The sequence below is a fragment of the Enhydra lutris genome, unplaced genomic scaffold, assembly GCF_002288905.1.
Source record: "Enhydra lutris kenyoni isolate GAN:26980312 unplaced genomic scaffold, ASM228890v2 scaffoldscaffold13, whole genome shotgun sequence".
NCBI classification, from domain to species: domain Eukaryota; kingdom Metazoa; phylum Chordata; class Mammalia; order Carnivora; family Mustelidae; genus Enhydra; species Enhydra lutris.
Genome location: NW_019154097.1, coordinates 6,090,107 through 6,108,068, shown reverse-complemented (window position 1 = coordinate 6,108,068; position 17,962 = coordinate 6,090,107). Strand labels below are relative to the sequence as shown.

The 17,962-nt window shown below is 52.9% G+C and overlaps 1 protein-coding gene across 1 annotated transcript in view; it reads left to right on the top strand.

The window, feature by feature from the left end:
* LOC111146013 (SH2 domain containing adaptor protein B) overlaps positions 1–17,962 on the top strand; it is a 135,355-nt gene that overhangs the window by 110,313 nt on the left and 7,080 nt on the right. The window contains exon 5 of the mRNA XM_022501376.1: positions 414–533. Coding sequence (XP_022357084.1) covers positions 414–533 — 120 coding nt within the window. The remainder of the gene's footprint in view (positions 1–413; positions 534–17,962) is intronic.

Below are 17,962 nucleotides of genomic sequence, written 5' to 3'. Positions count from 1 at the left end.
TCCTTCGTGGCTTCCTCCCTCACCTCCTTCAGGCCCCCACTGAAACGTCACTGTCTCCGGAGGGCTTCCCTGGCTACTGCTTAAAATAGCAGCTCCTACCCCGAGCTCCAAACCACACAGCCCTGCTCCGTCTCCCCTGTAGCACCTCCCATAGCACCTGTGTTAGGTAAGTGCCATGAGGGAGGCGGCCACGGGTTCGTTCCCTGTTCTCTCCCCAGGAGTGCGTGTGCAGCAGACACATAATTCTGCGCTGAATTCTGAATACATGCACACACGTGCCCTTGCCTTGTGATGAGGCAGCTGGGACGTGCCAGCTGTCCTCCGAGGGGGCTGAGGCTCTCCAAGGAGGAGTTTGCAAGGGTATTGGCCGTGCGGGGGTTCTGCTGGGTTCTGACCCTCTCCCTTCTCCCCAGCTGGTATCACGGAGCCATCAGCAGAGGAGACGCCGAGAACCTTCTGCGGCTCTGCAAGGAGTGCAGCTACCTTGTCCGGAACAGCCAGACAAGCAAGCACGACTATTCCCTCTCCCTGAAGTGAGTACAGCCTCATTCACCCTCTCAGCCCTCGTCGGCAGCCTCCAGTGAAGCATTGCCCAGTCCTTGTGTCTGTGGCAGCAAGACTTCACCACAGTGTGTCCCCCACCCCCACCCCCCGCCGCAGAAATGTGCCAGCGTGAGTTATTTCAAGCCTCGGTTTTTCAATTTGATCTTATTCTCCTGGGAGACAGAGGAGTTTTTAATGTTCTCTGCCCCAGAAGAGGAGGGGCATTTTCCTAAGATTTAATATGAAATACCCAAGAATAACTTCTGTATCTGCTGTGAGGCAGGACACGAGCGAAGCTCTGTACATACCTCAGTCCTCTCTCAAACCTCCCAACAGTCCTTTGATGAGGAACATATTGTCGCCATTTTGCAGGTGAGGAAACTGAGGCTTATAAGGGGGATTGGCAGGCCCAAGGGACAAGGCCAGGACTCAGAACCAACTGTTTGACTGTCCCCAGCACCCTGCTACCACTGCAGGAACAACGTTTTTTATGTGTTCCAGGCTGCTGTTCAGACAGGTCTGATTTTTATGTGGGTCACAGAGGTTTTGAGGAGCACTGGGAAGAGCCAGGAAGAATCCTGCTGGTGGTGTCATCTGGGGCTGCTTTGTAAACTGTTGGGTCTTTCTAACCCATGAAGCATCACTGTTGATAGACAGCCCTGAAGTAAGAGAGGGTTTTTGCTTGAGCACTTCCTCATTCCGTGCTCTTACCAAATGGGACCCAACAGATGGTCTAAAACCCATTTTACAGATAGGAAAGTGGAGGCCTAGAGAGAGGAGAGGTTTCTCAAGGACACAAGAGTTAGTGACAGACTGGGGTTGAAGAACCATGGCCCTTTAGCCGGTACAGACCAGCAGAAGCAGTGAAACCCTCTGCCTGGCTTCCCCTCCTTTCTGCTCACCGTTCTTAGAGGTGACGTGATAGAGAAAGGGCCTGCAGGGATGTGGCTGCCGGCCGTGTAGACAGTAGCAGCAGTGCAGCCAAGGAGGGATAGATTGGCCTGCACTCTCCTCTCAGGACTGGCCCCACCATGTCCACTGGGCTTGGCCCCAAGAGGGACCATGGCAACCGCAGTGCATGGGCAACAAACAGGCACTAGACATCTGCCTGGAGAGCAGAGAATGTGTGGAGACATAGTGGGAACCACAGATCGCTCCAGGACAATCAGGGCAGAAGGAGCAGATGTGCTTGGGGGTCCCCAGATGGGAGTTACAGGTGTGCAGATTCCAGCTCAGTGAGAGCAAAAGGTTTCTAACGGTCAGAACTGATAAAGAATTAGATCCGTCTGAAGCTGCCTCAGGAGGTAGTGAGTGTCTCATTGCTGGGGATGTAAAACGGGCTGGATGGCCCTCGGCAGGGAGAACATGGAGGGGACTTCTAACCAGCTGGGGGGGGCGGGGGCACTCAGGACAAGCAGCACCTGTACTTCGATGTTCACGGTCAGACCCGTTGGCTTGAAGAGTCGGTTTGTTTATCTCAGCCAGGAAGAATTCGGTACTGAACTGCAGCTGGGCTGGGAGGCGGGGCTGGAAGGGAGCAAAGTTAGAGGCCAGTCATGGATGGAGGTGAGAGGGGCAGTGGGGGACAGGTGCACACCTCGGGCCATGCTGCCAGAGACCAGCGGGTCCTCAGGGGCTTGCAGCTCACTGCTCCGGGCAGCCCTGCCTCCTCCCTCCCTGTGCACAGTAACCTAGCAATACAGGTGCTCTGGAGCGGTTCTCCAGAGCTTCGACTTCCCACCTCAAGGTGCAGTGTGCTGTCCAGGGCTGGGAGAGATGGAGGAAGCAGATGACATCAGAGACGGGATTCCCACATCACTGCCCTTCCATGCTGACCGAGGCAGCCTGCCTACCCCCTGGGCTTCCTCAGTGGGGCCCTCTTGTGCTGGCATCCTAGGAGTTCCTCTGTGGCTCTCTTTCCTCCTAGAATCCTGTTGTCTAGGGCCTGGTCAGAGGAGTGTGCCCAAAACGACCAGTAGGGTGCACCAAGGAAGGAGGGATGGAGCACCCCATACCCAGCCCGGCAATCCTCTGTGAGGGCCTGGGTCCCGTCAGGGTGGGCCCAGCTGGACACTGGGGCTCCGTGGTGACCCCGACACAGCTCTGTCTGCAAGGGAACAGTGGCCTCCTCAGTACCCAGGATGTGTCACTGTTGAGGCAGCAGCATGAGACCATAGAAGGAACTCTCAAGGCAGTTGCAGAAGCAGCCATACCACGATACCTGTGGGATCCATGCCCGAGTTTCTGTGAAGCATGCCCTCTGATGCAAACAGGCCGAAAATCCACCTCTGAGATGGGTTGGTAGGAGAGGATTTCCAGCACAGCTCTGAGAGTGCGATTCCTTTTCATCCCGGGTGCGCACCATTCCCTGGGCAGTAGGGGTGGTAGGACTACTCTTCAGGGACAGATGGCAATTTGAGTCTATTTCTACAGGAACGAGCTTGGAGTCCAGGGGTCAGGGATGTGTGCAAAGTAAGGGGCCAGTAGGCAATTTGGGAAAAGTCCTAGAGAAATCCCGAAGAGAAGGGAGTCCCTGGGCCTGTTTGGGGGCCCTGTGATAGAATGTCCTTTTATCTCCTGGTTCAGAGAGGGTACCTTTCCCATGGGAGATTTAGATCCCGCTTTCTGGAGACAAAGAAATTAGAAATAATAGGCAATTTTGAAGAGATTTTCTTTTTTTTTTTTTCTTTTAAATTTTATTTATTTATTTGACAGACAGAGATCACAGGTAGGCAGAGAGGCAGCCAGAGAGAGAGGAAGGGAAGCAGGCTCCCTGCTGAGCAGAGAGCCCAATGCGGGGCTCTATCCCAGGACCCCGGGATCATGACCTGAGCTGAAGGCAGAGGTTTTAACCCACTGAGCCACCCAGGCGCCCCTTGAAGAGATTTTAAATAAAAATATATATAGGGGCGCCTGGGTGGCTCAGTGGGTTAGAAGGCTCAGCCTTCCTCTGTCTGTGGAGCACTCTTGCCAGATCTCCTGCACCTCCCAAGCCGGAGAGGAGGTGGAAGAGACTGAGGGCAGGGCCAGCAGCCTGGGCCCGAACCGTGGATAAGAACATCTGCCACCAGGCCTGAGTTGGGATGACTGCTCTGCGCCCTCGGGTGCTGGAGGTTTAGTTTGCATGTTTTGTCTAGAGCTGTGAGATCCCAAAGGCCAGATGAGTGGTCTCATGTGGTCAGATGTCCCTTGAAGAAGCCTGGAATTGAGGAGGTGGGCTAGGCCATCCTGTGGCTGGGCAGGGCGGCCTATTAGAGGGAGGTGAGCTGACTTCCCAGAGTGCCCCCAGTTCATGATGAGCAGTCCGGGTGGCAGCCAGAGGGTGATAACCTGGCATTAGTCGCCTCGACCACAAAGGGAATGGCCCCAGTACTTAACATCACGCTGCTTGAATCAAGTGCCAGCTTTGCCAGCCACCGGGGGGAGGTGTGACATCTCTCAGATCCCCAAGGCCTGGTGCTGGGGGCAGGGTAGGACTGGCAATGTCTGTACATGGAGCTGTCGGAAGCATAGTACAGATTGAAGTTGGAATTCCAGCTATGTTTTCATGTGACCCTTGGGTCCTGCTGTGAACATGTTCCGGGTTGGAGAAAGGATTTGGGGGAACCTGGCCTCAGAGCACGGCCCTCCACCTCTTCTGTCCTCGCAGCAGATAGTTCTCAGAGCCTGCCGTTCCAGGCGCTGGGCAGGGCAGCATCTGCAGCTGAAACAAGAACCACTCAGCTCAGACCACAGGCACTCACAGCCTGGCCTGTTCAGCCTGGTCTCGTTACACACAGGTCTGCAGGGAGGGCCTGGGGGACTCAGAGCTGGCTCAGGGGTGGGCAGTCCCCGACACGGAGGGTTAGGTGAAGCTGCTGGTGCATTTGAGCCTTAAAAAGAGGGTAAGTGGTCTTGGGCAGGGATGGCTGGGGGGATCTCAGCTGGACGGAACAGCCCAGGCAAAGTCCTGGGAATACAGAAGAGCCATTGGCGGGTCTTGTGCCTCACAAAGGAGTTGAGGCTCAGTTTTTGATGCTGGAGCCACAAAAGTGCAGGGTCCGCTCTGAGGGACCTGCCTTTGTGCTTAAGCCCCACTTCCTGACCCTGTCTCCCTGCATATCTGAAGCAGCTTACACTTGAGAAGGCCAATGTGTCTGGCCCAGGACAGCCCTGCCAGCTGGCTAGGACAGAAAGCATGGTCCTCCTTTTCATTGTAGGGTGAAGGCAGCTGAATGAACTTCCAAGACGAGTGGAGGTCAGGGACTCCCAGCCTGGTCTCTTGCCACCCCTCCCAAACACTCCTTATTACACCGGGTCAGAGGTCATCTGGAAGTGACCTTAGAGACCCATCTAATCCAGCCTCTGCCTCATGGGTGGGGAGACTAAAGGCCCGGAGTGGGTTGGTGATTGACCTTGGGCAACCCAGTCGGCAGTTGACCACACTGACAGGAGGTGGTGACTGCTTCCCACGGTGCGGGGGGACAGGCCTAAGCTGCTAGCCATCTGCCACCAAAAGCTCTCTACCCTCATGGCAATCCAAGATGGTGCCTGCACTCCCCAGCCCCTGCCTCTAGATCCCCTCCCTGGTGGACACCTCCACCTACAGAGTGGTCTTACAGAGATCCTGCCTAGCTGCTTTGGAACACTGCCCTTATCCCCTTCTCCCTACGGAGCTCTCCCACTTCCCCCTTCTCCAGCCTGACTAGGCTCCCTCTCAGCTGCTGACAGACACGTTGGCTTTCAGAACACTCACTCCAGCCTCAGGGAAGCAAGGGGTTGAGCCTTTAGATATTGGCACGAAAACACCACACTCTAACAGCTTCCTGTCTGGAAAGGCAGGCAGTGGGGAAAGGGAGGAAAAGTCTTGAAAAATCTCATTAAAAGGGTTCTTCAGGCACTTTGGACGATGAATGACTTTTTGCAAGTTCCAGTTTCATGAGTTTTTGCAAAGGAATCTGGACAAGATGAGGAAAATAGGACTTCAAAGACAAGGGTTTGCAGCTGGTGGGGGCAGGGAGGCAGGGTGAGTGCCAGGGCTCCCCTCCCCAGATGCAGGGCAGGCTGGGCCTGCTTTGGGCCCATCCCTGGGAGCGGGCAGACAGAGTGGTAATTAAAGGCCTCAAGCGGGGCAGGGGGATGGGACACGCCCAGGTGGCTCAGTCGGTTAAGTGTCTAATTCTTTTTTTTTTTTTTAAAGATTGATTTATTTATTTGACAGAGATCACAAGTAGGCAGAGAGGCAGGCGGAGAGAGAAGCGGGGGAAGCAGGCTCCCTGCCGAGAAGAGAGCCCAATGGGGGACTAGATCCCAGGACCCTGGGATCATGACCTGAGCTGAGGGCAGAGTCTTAACCCACTGAGCCTCCCAGGCACCCCTAAGTGTCCAATTCTTAACTTTAGCTCAGGTCATGATCTCAGGGGATCAAGCCCGGCATCAGACTCCATGCTGGGCGTGGAGCCTGCTTAAGATACTCTCTCTCCCTCTCCCTCTGGGCCCCTCTCCCTCATTCTCTCACCACCCTCACAAGGGGGGGAAAAAAACGTCCTTGCAGGGATGCCCATACTCCTTTGACAAGAGCCCAGGTCTAGCTTTCTTTAGGCAGTGAGAACCCCAACCCCCGTGGGAGACATGGCCCCAAGAAACCCCCACAAAGGGGCCTTCAGCTTTCAAATCCCCAAAGGCAAACTGCACAGCACCTATGCAAATGTGGCCCAGATTCTGACCTCAGGAGATGCTTCTGGGGTCTGGCCTCTTTCCCTCAGGTTGCAGCTTAGTCTTGATCATTTAGGAGCCTTCCCCACCTCCCCCGCCTTCACCCAACAAGTTCTGCCCCATTCAGTACCCTTTCTGTCCTGGATTCCAGCTCTCCAGCAGTTCACAGTCCGAGGGAAGAGGATATGTACACCGGAACCCATAAACTCATACACTCGCGGGACTGCTGAAGGGTTACCCAAGACAGAAAGGTCTCGGGGTTGTGAAAGAGGCAAAGCACCCGAAGACGGGGTGTTTGGAGGGTGAGCAGGTCAACTTATAGACAGGGCAGACTTGTGCAATAACAACAAATAACACTTCCACAGGAGCTGAAGAAAGACATGGCCCTAGTCTCCAGGCTGAGGAATGGAGGCCCTCTCCTCTGAGGTCGCAGGCGTCCCTGAAGGTTTTGAGCAAGGTGCAGTCATGTCTTCAGAGGTGTATTCTAGAACCTTTAGTGAACCAGGGTGCATCATGAGTATTATCAAGGGAAAACCACCGCTTCTGCCTCCCTCGGCCCTCCCAAGCCCCCCTTTCCTTCCACATGGCCACAAACATGCCACTCAAGCTAGCACAGTCCAAGAGCCTAGGAGGCAGGCAGTCTGTGGGCAGGCATCAGGGGGGATCCAGGGCAGCCCTGTTTAAGCTGTAAAGGGAAGAACATGGGCTCTGCAGTCAGAGATAACCTGAGTTTGAATCCTGGCTTCATCTTTTACCTGCTGTGTGATGCTAGACAAGTGACTTTACTTCCCTGATGATTGCCTGGAAAACTGTGTAGGCCACTCTCATAAAGCCATTGTAAGAAGTAATGTGGCTCCGCAGGTTGGCCGGACGCATGGCCCCCAGCAGATAGGTGCTGAGTGTAATGCAGGTTTCCCAGAACTTTTAGACACTGGAGGCAGCAGACTGGACAGAGCGCTGGGCCGCCAGGTCAGAAGCCCTGGGGGCGGGGCCTGGCTGTATCTGCTCCTGGGTGCTTGGGCAGACGTCTGCCTCCCGCATCCACAGAGTGAGGGTCTGTGGTTCGAGTAATCCATTTGCTCCCAGGTTACGGGCTTCACACAGTTAGGGTGAGGTGCCTTTCCCCTACGTTCCAAGGATGGTGGGAAGACCAGGGCCCCATCTCCTCCTCCAAGCAGGGGAGGAGGCAGCAGCAGGACCATTTATCAAGAAAATGCCTCCTGCTCTGATTGCTTAGGGACACCCGTCTGGTTCCTGCTCGAAGCTGCAGGTCTGCGCTGCCTGCCAGGACAGCCGGTCTCCGCCGACACACGCTTCCTGGGGCTCCAGCGGCGGGTGGCGGGTGTAGCCCGGCCGGAGGAGCAGATGGGTTGCATTCCAGGGGTGCTGGGGGCGCGTTGCTGGTAGAGTTGTTATTCTTCCTTCTTTCCCTTCATTGATTTATACAGTAAAGGAGAGAGGTTTCAAACAGTAGGCATGTCTGGGTCTGGGCAGGCAGGCGAGTGATTAATCTTAGTTTGCTGCTGCTGACAGCCAGGAGCAAGAAATAATAAAGGTTTGCAGGGTGAGGAGGGGGTGGGGGGTGAGGAAAGGCTGCTCGTTCCTTGGACTTCACTTCCCTCTACCATGGATGCACCCCCTTGTTGGGTCAACATTGAGGCTCCAAATACTGCAGGGTAGCTGCCTGCTCCCAAGGGCGGGCCCCAGAACAGTCCCTCCGACCACACCAGGGCCTCCCCAGGGATTGTGGAGCTCTCTGCACTGCATGACCTCCAGCCCCAGAATGCCGGGACTCCCTCCAGCAGTGGCCCTTTTCCCAGCCATGCCCCTGAGGGCAAGGCCTAAAGGAAGGCAGGGTTGTGCACCCAGAGGACCGCCTGGCTGTAATGAGAGGGACCCTCTGACTCTGTACTCTCTTAGCTGCCAGGTGGGTGTGAGGGCTGGAGGAGGAGGGGGCCTACAGAAAAAGAGAGGTGGTCAGGCAGACAGGGACCCCAGGAGGTGCTGAGTGGGTTAGGGGTGGGGAGGGGGTCTTTGACATGGTCCAAGGAGGATTCAGGCACTGTGGGTAGATAGGCAGGGTAAGGCACTACCCATGCTGGGAAAACAGCAGCCCAGGAGAAAAAGCTTCCCACTTTTCAGTCCACAGTTAGTAATACATCCTATGACCAGCATCCTCTCCTGCCCACACAAGAGGCAGCTTTGTGCAGCAGAAGACACAGGCTCTTAAACACAAGCTCTGCCTCCTCTTCTTCTTTTTTCTTTCTTTCTTCCTTTTTTTTCAGCAAGCTCCATACCCAGTGCAGAACCCAGGGGGAGCTTGAACTCATGACCCTGAGATCAAGACATGAACTGAGATCAGGGGTCAGATGCTTAACTGACTGAGGCACCCAGGTACCCCACCAGCTCTGCCTCTTAATAGCAAGGTGGTCTTGGGCATAAGGGGCTTAACATATCTGAGCCTCAGTTTCCTATCTATAAAATGGGTTTTATAGTTATAGTAATGAAAAGACAGTATGCGTGAGATGCTTAGCATGTGCCTAGCATGTAGTAAGTGCTCAGTGAGTGAGTGAGTGGTAACTCACAGTCTTTGTTATAGACTTTGGAGAGCTATAGGTTGTTGAGGAAAGAGCTCAGTGTGGTTCAAAGCTTGTGGGTTATCTGGGTCTGGCCTAGAAATCTCTGTCTACACCCATATCCATTCCCCTTTATTAAGGTGGGACTTTATGCAGGCCGTAACTCAAAACCCTGCATTGCTGTGACTGAGACTTCAAATCACACAGAGCTAGAGTCAAATCCTGGCTGTGTGACCTTGGGTAAGTCACTTAACCTCTCTGTTCTCCCAGCTGAAGATGATGAGCATCTCAATGAGCATTTCCTCATTTTCTCATGGGGAGGCATTTTTGTGGCAAGCCAGGACAGCAGCTCTGATACACTGAGTACACTAAGCAGGAACCCTGGGATTTAGGGAACAGAGGTTTTTTTTTTTTTTAAAGATTTTATTTATTTATTTGACAGCGAGATCATAAGCAGGCAGAGAGGCAGGCAGAGAGAGAGGAGGAAGCAGGCTCCCTGCTGAGCAGAGAGCCCGATGCGGGGCTCGATCCCAGGACCCTGAGATCATGACCCGAGCCGAAGGCAGCGGCTTAACCCACTGAGCCACCCAGGCGCCCCGAGAGATTTTCTTTTTAACTTAGATTTATTTATTTTTGACTGTGGGGCGGCAGGGCCAAATCCCAAGCAGATCCCTCTTCCCCCCGCTCAGCTGAGCTTGCAGGCCCATGAGGGCTGATCTCACAATCTCTTGACCTTAAGGCCACAAGCCAAAATCAAGAGTTGGATACTCAACGGACTGAACTACCCAGGTGCCCCCAGAAGATCTTTTAAATCACTAGGCCTGATGCCCTGTACAGGTGGAGCAGCTGGAGCCCAGAGAGGGGAAGGAGTTGCCCACCTCCTGGCTTCCCAGCCAGGCCCTGTTTTCTGGCAGCATCTGAGTCGGGCTGAGGCAGGGGCAGCGGGGACAGGGCTGGAGTTGGAGGAGGTCTGTATGTTTGCTTTCACTACATGGAGGATTCCACTTCCTTTCCGGGCTGATGGAGGGAAAATGAACTTTCTGCTCAATTAGCGTGCAGTGTGGTTTCTCCTTCTAGAAGGTTTAAAGGAAATGCCACAGTTAGGGGCTGTTGCTCCAAACAGAGACTCCTCAAACGCTTCTTGCAGGGGATGAACCTGACAACAGTGAGCCTCAGAGTGCTGAGTGAGTGAAGGAAGAGCTAGGCTTTCATGCATTCCAATGCCCTCTTTCTGCCCTTTGGCAGAAAGGGGGATGCCTTTGTTTCTCTGAGCGGAAACGCCCCCAACCCTTCCACTCCAGCTGGGCCCCAGGACCATCGCCAAAGTTTCTGAGCAGGACCTGGGCCACAAACCCATTGCCAGGCACTGCCTGGTATCTTCCCCAAGGCGTTGTGTAGACTGGCCAGAGGCCCTAAGGCTCCTTTCCTCGGTTTGTGGGAATCTAAAAATATTGGAGGGTAGTTTTCTGGCTCTGAAGTGACAGTGTCAGGATACATGACCCAAGGCAGAATCCACTTTCTTCTCTGGGTCTGCTCAAGCACCAGAGAAGCTGGGGGCATCTGGGGATCTGCTGGCAGAGAGGGAAGTTGAGGCCACAAAAGTGGCCTCTGTAGCTGGCAAGACAGGTTTTCAGAAGCCCTGTCCGACCATGGGTATGTCTGGAAGGGATCAGGGGTGCAGGCTGGCTGCTGGGAGTGCTGCAGTAAAGGACTAGGGTAGGGGGTGGGGGCGGGGAGCACATGTCGTGGTGGAACTGATGAGGGTGAGAAAGAGGGAGGAGTCAGAACCTCATCTGGATTTCTGAATGACGGGTGAGCAGTGGTATCGCCAGCTGCAGCATGGACTTGGAATGGTCAGTTTCAGAGAGACCCAGGAAAACACGCTTTCCCTAAGTCAGCTGACCTTTTTCCACTGCTACGCAGAGCTCAGAGATGACAGGCACCTGCATCACAAAGCCAACCCATTCTCAGCACACCCCCTGGCCCGCTGGTACCGAGGAAGCCCACTGACGGACTGGGTGTCCCTGCCTAGCCACACATGCCTTTTTTGCTCCCCGGAGAGCTCCATGGTCCCTTGAGCCTCTGAGCCACCCCGATTACATTTCCAGCTGGTTTTTAATTATCTCCTATCAGCCCGCATAAATCCGCCTGTGTGGCTAGCCCGCCAGGGGAGGCATTCCAACTGCCCGTCCGTAGCCAGGAAACCTCTTGTGCCCCGGGACAGCTTCTCCTCTGAGGCACTGGGTGGTCTCTCCAAATGAGAAAAACATTTCTTTCTAATCACATTTCTAACATCTTGTTAATATGACTTGTTTAATAATATTTTTGCAAAAGCCATCTGGGAATGGCTTGGTTGGGGACTTGGGGAGGGCATATGGGTGCTACAGGGACCGGCCATGGTGACAGACACAGACCTTGGCTCTGCCATCAGCGAGGGGGCAGCAGCACAGAGAAGGATGCAGGGGGGGTGGTGGGGGTAGGCAGAGGACGGGGGCCTGAATCCCACCACTTCCCCCTGTATGAGGGTCACCCAGTAGGTGGCTCCACGGCTCCCAGCCTCTGGGCTCTCCCAGCCTCCAGAGCCTGGAGGCTCAGGAACACAGTGGGAGGAAGGAAAGCTGTGCTGATACGGGTGGGATTCTTTGCAGAGCTTCTGTGCTTGCCCCAGGACAGGGCTGTGGTCTTAATTTGCTTCTAGCTAGGTCAGGGCCCCTGGAGGAAATACGATTAGTCCCCACCTAGAGGCATTTGGCCCTGCTTAAAGCAGATAGCTTTGTATCGTTAAAATTCCAAGAGGCAGTGTGGCTGGCTATTCCCTAGACCTTCAGACCCTTAAAATCAGAAGGGTCTTGAGTCATCCAGGTCCAGACCCTGGCTTGGGGATGGGAGAACCAGGCCCAGGAAGGGAAAAAGACACCCCCAGCATCCCATGACAGGTCGCTGGCAGAGCCCAGGCACTGTCACCTCTGAGCCCCATGGCACCGCTGTAGTTTCTTCTCCCATTTTCTACATCAGCGTTCTTGGTATTCGAGGCAGATTTATAAAATCAGGTGTCAGATTTTATAGCTCTTGTCTTTGCTCCCACGGTTCAAATGCTAAAACTGTAAAAATGATGATTTGCTGTGTGTGTGTACCTAGTGTCACACACACACACATGTACTTCCACTTTGCTGAGGTGGATGCCTCCCCCTCCTGTTCTTGGTGCCTCAAACCTTTTCCTAGACGGCTTCCCTAGTGAGCAGCCGCCTTCTCGTTTCCAGCTAGGGCTGATTTCTGCCACTTTTAGTGTCTTGTTCTTTTTTTTTTTTTTTTTCTTTTTTTTTAAGATTACTTCACCCAGGAGAAATATCAGAAACAATTGGTTTGGCAAAGCCAGCTTATTAGAAATGCTTTAATTAGAACTTTTTTTTTTTTCTCCCTATTTTCTTTTTGAATATCCACACACTGCTCATGGTTCCAGGCAGCATGGGAACCAGCCTGCCACCTTCTCATCGGACTTTCAGGGCAGGGCCAACAAACAGATCAGCAGTGTGGCTGTCACGGCTGTGATCGCACTGTGTGCCAGGCCTTTAACTGGGCAGGGTGATGGAGGCACATGAGTCTCTCAGCTGGTAGTCTGGACAAGGGAACAAACAGGTAGGTGTGATATAAGGAGATGTGGCAGAGAATAGGTGAAGGAGGAAGAAAGTTAAGTTTGACCAGCGGCATCTTGGAAGCCTTCCTGGAGAAGCTGGCATTGGATCAAGGCTGTGGAAGATGATAATTTATTGAGAAGTAACAGCAAGGGGCACCTGGGTGGGTTTGCCTTTGGCTCAGGTCATGATCCCACAGTCCTGGGATCAAGCCCCGAATTGGGCTCCCTGCTCAGCAGAGAGCCTGCTTCTCCATCTCCCACTCCCCTGCTTGTGTTCCCTCTCTCTCTATCTCTCAAATAAAAATTTTTTAAAAACCTGCAAAAAAAAAAAAAAAAGAGAGAGAAGTAACAGCAAGGTAGAAGGATGGTTAACTGGGTTTGGGATTGGAGGAGAGGTCTCTGCACTATCCTTTCTTCCTCTGGTCCCGACTAGCGTTTTCAGTTGTCCCTACCATATGAGCCCCTGGGCCCTCCAACCCCAGCCCAGGTGACCAACACTATTATGGACAGAGACATGCCTTACAAACTCAGAAGTCTGTCAGCTGTCTCTGGCTTGTCCCAGCATCCCCACTTCACCGTCAAGGAAAAGGGCTCAGTAAGACCTGGGACTTACCTGTGACCATGGCAGTACCCCAGATTCCTGGTTTTCATTTTTTTGATCTCCCGCTTTCCCAAGGGCAGGCCATGTGCCTATCATGTCCACTTGACGCTCAAAGTGTCTACCCCACCCAAGCTGGACGTAGCATCCGAGAGAGCCGTGCATTTACACAGTGCCCAGCAGGCTCTTTGCAGTCCCAGGTACCTAGGAGGAATTGATTAGAACTGGCCCTTGCCAAGTGTCCTAGGAGGAATTGATTAGAACTGGCCCTTGCCAAGTGTCCTCTGAGGCAGGCAGAATTATACCAGTAACACTGATTAAAAATGCAGGGGGGGGGGCGCCTGGGTGGCTCAGTGGATTAAGCCTCTGCCTTCGGCTCAGGTCATGATCCCAGAGTCCTGGGATCGAGCCCCACATCGGGCTCTCTGCTCAGCAGGGAGCCTGCTTCTCCCTCTTTCTCTGCCTGCCTCTCTGCCTACTTGTGATCTCTGTCTGTCAAATAAATAAATAAAATCTTTAAAAAAAAATAAAAAATAAAAATAAATAAAAAAATAAAAATGCGGGGGTGAGTTCTGACACAGTGAGGATAAGACCAGCGAGGCAGCAGATGAATGGGATCTGGTGATCTGAGCACACCCAGATTTCAGACCCACAGTCTCAAATGTTAGCATAATCCCACTTGGACTTCATATTTTCGGGCCAGAAAAATACCTTTTCTGTCTTTAATGGTTCCAATCTTTTTTTTTTTTTTAAGATTTTATTTATTTATTTGAGAGAGAGACAGTGAGAGAGAGCATGAGCAAGGAGAAGGTCAGAGGGAGAAGCAGACTCCCCATGGAGCTGGGAGCCCGATGCGGGACTTGATCCCGGGACTCTGGGATCATGACCTGAGCCGAAGGCAGTCGTCCAACCAGCTGAGCCACCCAGGTGTCCCTAATGGTTCCAATCTTAACCAAAAAAGTATACTATGAAGAAACTAGGGTTGACTATTTTACTCTTGTAGGAGTTGTGCTCATAAAAACCAATCAGTTCCACATAGTAAGTAACTTTTTGGAAACCAATTACTTGCAGCCATGCTGAAAAGAACTGTAATTAATGTGGTCAAATCCTAGCCAAATAATAAAATGAAAGCTTTGTTGTGTATCAAGGCAGAAATCAATTTCATTAGGGAGCAAAGAGCCTGAGATTTAATTTTGAGAAAATTCTCCACCCTGTGGACAGAGGTTGTCAAGAAGCTGCCAGAATGAATGCCCAGCACAAGAGGACTTTCCCTCCAGAGCCCAGATTACTGAGGGCTGACTGACCTTTCAAAATTGCATTTGCAAACCTTCCGAATGTAGCCAAAACCAGTGATCTTTTGCTTCTTAATGTTCTTGGACCTGGTGTTCCTTTTGGTTTTGGTCAGGAAGTGAATGTTATCTTCACCTGATAACACTTGCATGTTGGTCAGATCCTGTCCTTTGGACCTGGGGAGGAGGTGGCCTTAGGAGGTCAACAGACACCAGAAAGGGGTTTAGCAATAACCTGGTGTGTCCACATTGATGATGGGGTCATATGCAGATAGCAGGGCTGAGGGCAAAGCTGGACAGACCCATCAGGGACAATGCCCAGTTGCAGGACCCCAGTGCATGAGAGATTGTGAATAGCAGGTGTGACCAGGGTGGGAAAGGACAGGAGATGCTGCCCTGTGAGGACAACTGGAGCTGCTTCTGCTTCTTCGGTCTTCTGGTCTCTGAGGGGGCTTCCTGGGACAGAAGGCATGACTGTGGTCACAGGATCCAGAGCTCGGAGCTAAGGCTATGGTCACTGAGCTGCTCTAAGTACAAGAAGGAATTTCCCATGGTCAGAGCCATCAAAACTTGGAAGGGGTTGTCTCGGTAGGAAGTAATCTCCCCAGGGCTGAGGGTAAGAGATACAAGCTGGACACTAAATGTGAGTATTACAAAGGTGTTTCCATCATGGGATAGAAATAGAATGGGGGCGCTGAAACCTGAATGTGCATCAGAATCTCTTGGAGAGCGAATTAAAAGCAGATTTCATTCTAGGGACACCTGGGTGGCTCATTCGGTCAAGCATCTGACCTTTGGATCAAGTCATGATCTCATGGTCGTGGGATCGAGCCCCAGTTTGGGCTCCATGCTCAGTGGAAAGTGCGCTTGAAAGATTCTCTCCTTCTGCCCCTCCCCCATCTAAATAAATAAATAAATCTTTAAAAAAATAAAAGATCTGGTTCCAAAGAGACCCAGGGAGCCTCAAGTTTAACAAGTCTTGAGGACTGTGATGTGGGCATTCTGAGGCACATTTAAAGAAACACGCGGTCCTCTTCCAGCCCTGGCGCTCTGGCGCTTCTGTAAGTAGGTGAGTCCTTTTGTTTAATATCCACGTAGTCATTCCTTCTTCGTCATGTGATATGAACACTCCTATGTGCCAGGCTTCAAAGCTTTACCAGTTTGCGGGACCTTGGGGATCTCCAGTCCTGTCCCTTCATTATAGAGATGGGGAAACTCAGGCCCAAGAGAGCAGAAGCTGGAATCGGGACCAGGTTCCTAATGTCTGGTACAGAGCTCTTTTCCCTTGCTTTCACTGGTCTTCAGAGCACATTGAAAACTACTCCCATTTCACAGATAAAGAAACAGAGGCCCAGATTCCCAGGACTGTTGGGGAGTTTTTCCACAGGAGAAGAACTGTCTTGATAGATTTGCAAAGGCCCTTGGCCAGGATGTTTGGGTGGCTTGCAGCAACTGTGTGCCTTTGAAATTCCAGAGAGGAGAAAACTACCCTCAGGTTAGGGGCAGGGTCACTGGCAAATGGATCTGTTTTAACTTGTAGTCTTTAAAGACCCCTCTGGATTTTCTTTCTTTACTTTTTTTTTTTTTTCCCTTTTTTGAAGCAAAACTGAAGTTGGATCAGGTGCTCTGTGGAGAAGTCCCCTCCTTGCTCTGCTAATGGATGCCCTCTGTCAGTGAGCAAGGGAAGCCCCCACCAGCACAGGAGTTGGGCTGGGAGGATAGTAGGGGCGGCCCCATGATTGGAGGAGAAGCATGAGATTCGGGGTGTGGAAGATTGCTGCTTCCTTCCTCTCTGCACCCCTCCCCCATCCTCACTCTCCACTTTGTCATCCCCCATCCCTGCTGACAAGGCTACCACTGGTGCCCAAGCAGCCCCTACACCTGATGGCATGGGAGTGGGTGTGGGGGGATTCCAGCCCCTGATTCACTGGGGACTTAGAGCAAACCTCCACCCCTCTCTGGGCCTCCTAAAGTCATCTGTGAACTGAGGGCAGGGAACCAATAGTCTTAGAAGCCTGTGCTGGACATCTGGTCTGCTCAGAAATGGTAAATGCAGAGAAGTACACATCATAGGTACTTAATAAATACCACGGATCATGTATGACCAGTATTTTTTTTTAAGATTTTATTTATTTGAGAGAGCTAGAGAGCACAAGTGGGGGGAGGGGCAGAGAGCAAGGGTAAAGCAGACTCCCTGCTGAGCAGGCAGCCCAGAAGTGGGACTCAATCCCAGGACCCCGGATCATGACCTGAGCCAAAGGCAGACGCTTAACCGACTGAGCCACCCAGGCGCCCCTGACCAGTATTTTTTAAGCACAGAAACTTCTTTCCTCTTCTTTCCTATTGTTTTCATGTGGACCCCTGTGGTAACAACGTGCTTTTGAGAGGGCCATGAAATACCACTTGATTTTTTTTTTTAAAGATTGTATTTATTTATTTGAGAGACAGACAGAAAGAGAGAGAGCATGAGGGGGAGAAGGTCAGAGGGAGAAGCAGATTCCCCATGGAGCTTGAGGCTGATGTGGGACTCGATCCCTGGACTCTGGGATCATGACCTAAGCCAAAGGCAGTGGCTTAACCAACTGAGCCACCCAGGTGCCCCACAGGGTAACTGATGTCAGGGAAGTACACACCCTCCCCAGTGTCACCCAGGGACAGAGCCAGGGCCGGTACCTAGGCCTTCTACCCTAGCCGGGTGGGCTCCCCAGCCGGAGGAGGTGGTCCGGCAGCCTGGACTCTGCCTGGCCATCCATAGCTTCTGGGCTGCCAACACGGCTATGAATGATAGACCAGACAGACGGGAAGACACGTTCACTGCTCGGCCCAGACCGCATGGAGCCAGCAAGACAAACCAGATGGACAGTAACTTGTATGCAGACTCCTGCAGAGCGGTTGGAAACAAAGCCATGTCAGAACCCCGAGCCTCAGCACCTGCAGACTAGCTCACGCACTGCCTAGCTCAGATGTCAGACAGCCCTGGGAGAGGTGGGCGCTCCATTCCACAGGTGAGGAAGCGGAGGCCAAGGGAGCCACAGCTCAACATGGCAGGACAGGGACTTAGACCCAGGTCTGGAGGACCCTGAATCCACAGGTGGGGGTTCCTTTGGGAGCTGTCCTGCTTCCCTTTTGCCTCTCTGAGTCTTCTCCGCAGCCGCTGGGGCTCACCCCCACAGCTCCCTGTTCTGGAGCTTCCTTCAGGCTGGCACGGCCCCCTGACCTGCTGGCTGTGGGGGTGGTGGGGGCAGAGGTTGGGCCTTGGAAACAGCCTGGACCCCTTAGTAGCCAAGCTGTTCGGCCAGCTCTGTGTTGCGTGTCAAGCCCTCAGGTATGGAGCCAGAGGATCTAAGCTTTATCAAGCATTCACACTTCGTTCCCAAGGACGTTCTCACTTACCCTCATAACTGCCGTGAGGGGAGCTCTCATTACTCCCATTTCACAGGTGCAGATTTTTAGGCACTGGACAGTAGTATGTGTCAGCTTTAACCTCGGTGCTGCTGGAATTGGGGGCTGGATTAGTCTTCATTGTAGGGGCCATCCTGTGCGCCCTAGGTTCGTGAGCAGCGCCCCGGGTTTCCACCAAGACGCCGGCAGCCCCTGAGTTTCCAGGCATCGCCGAATTATCCGCCAG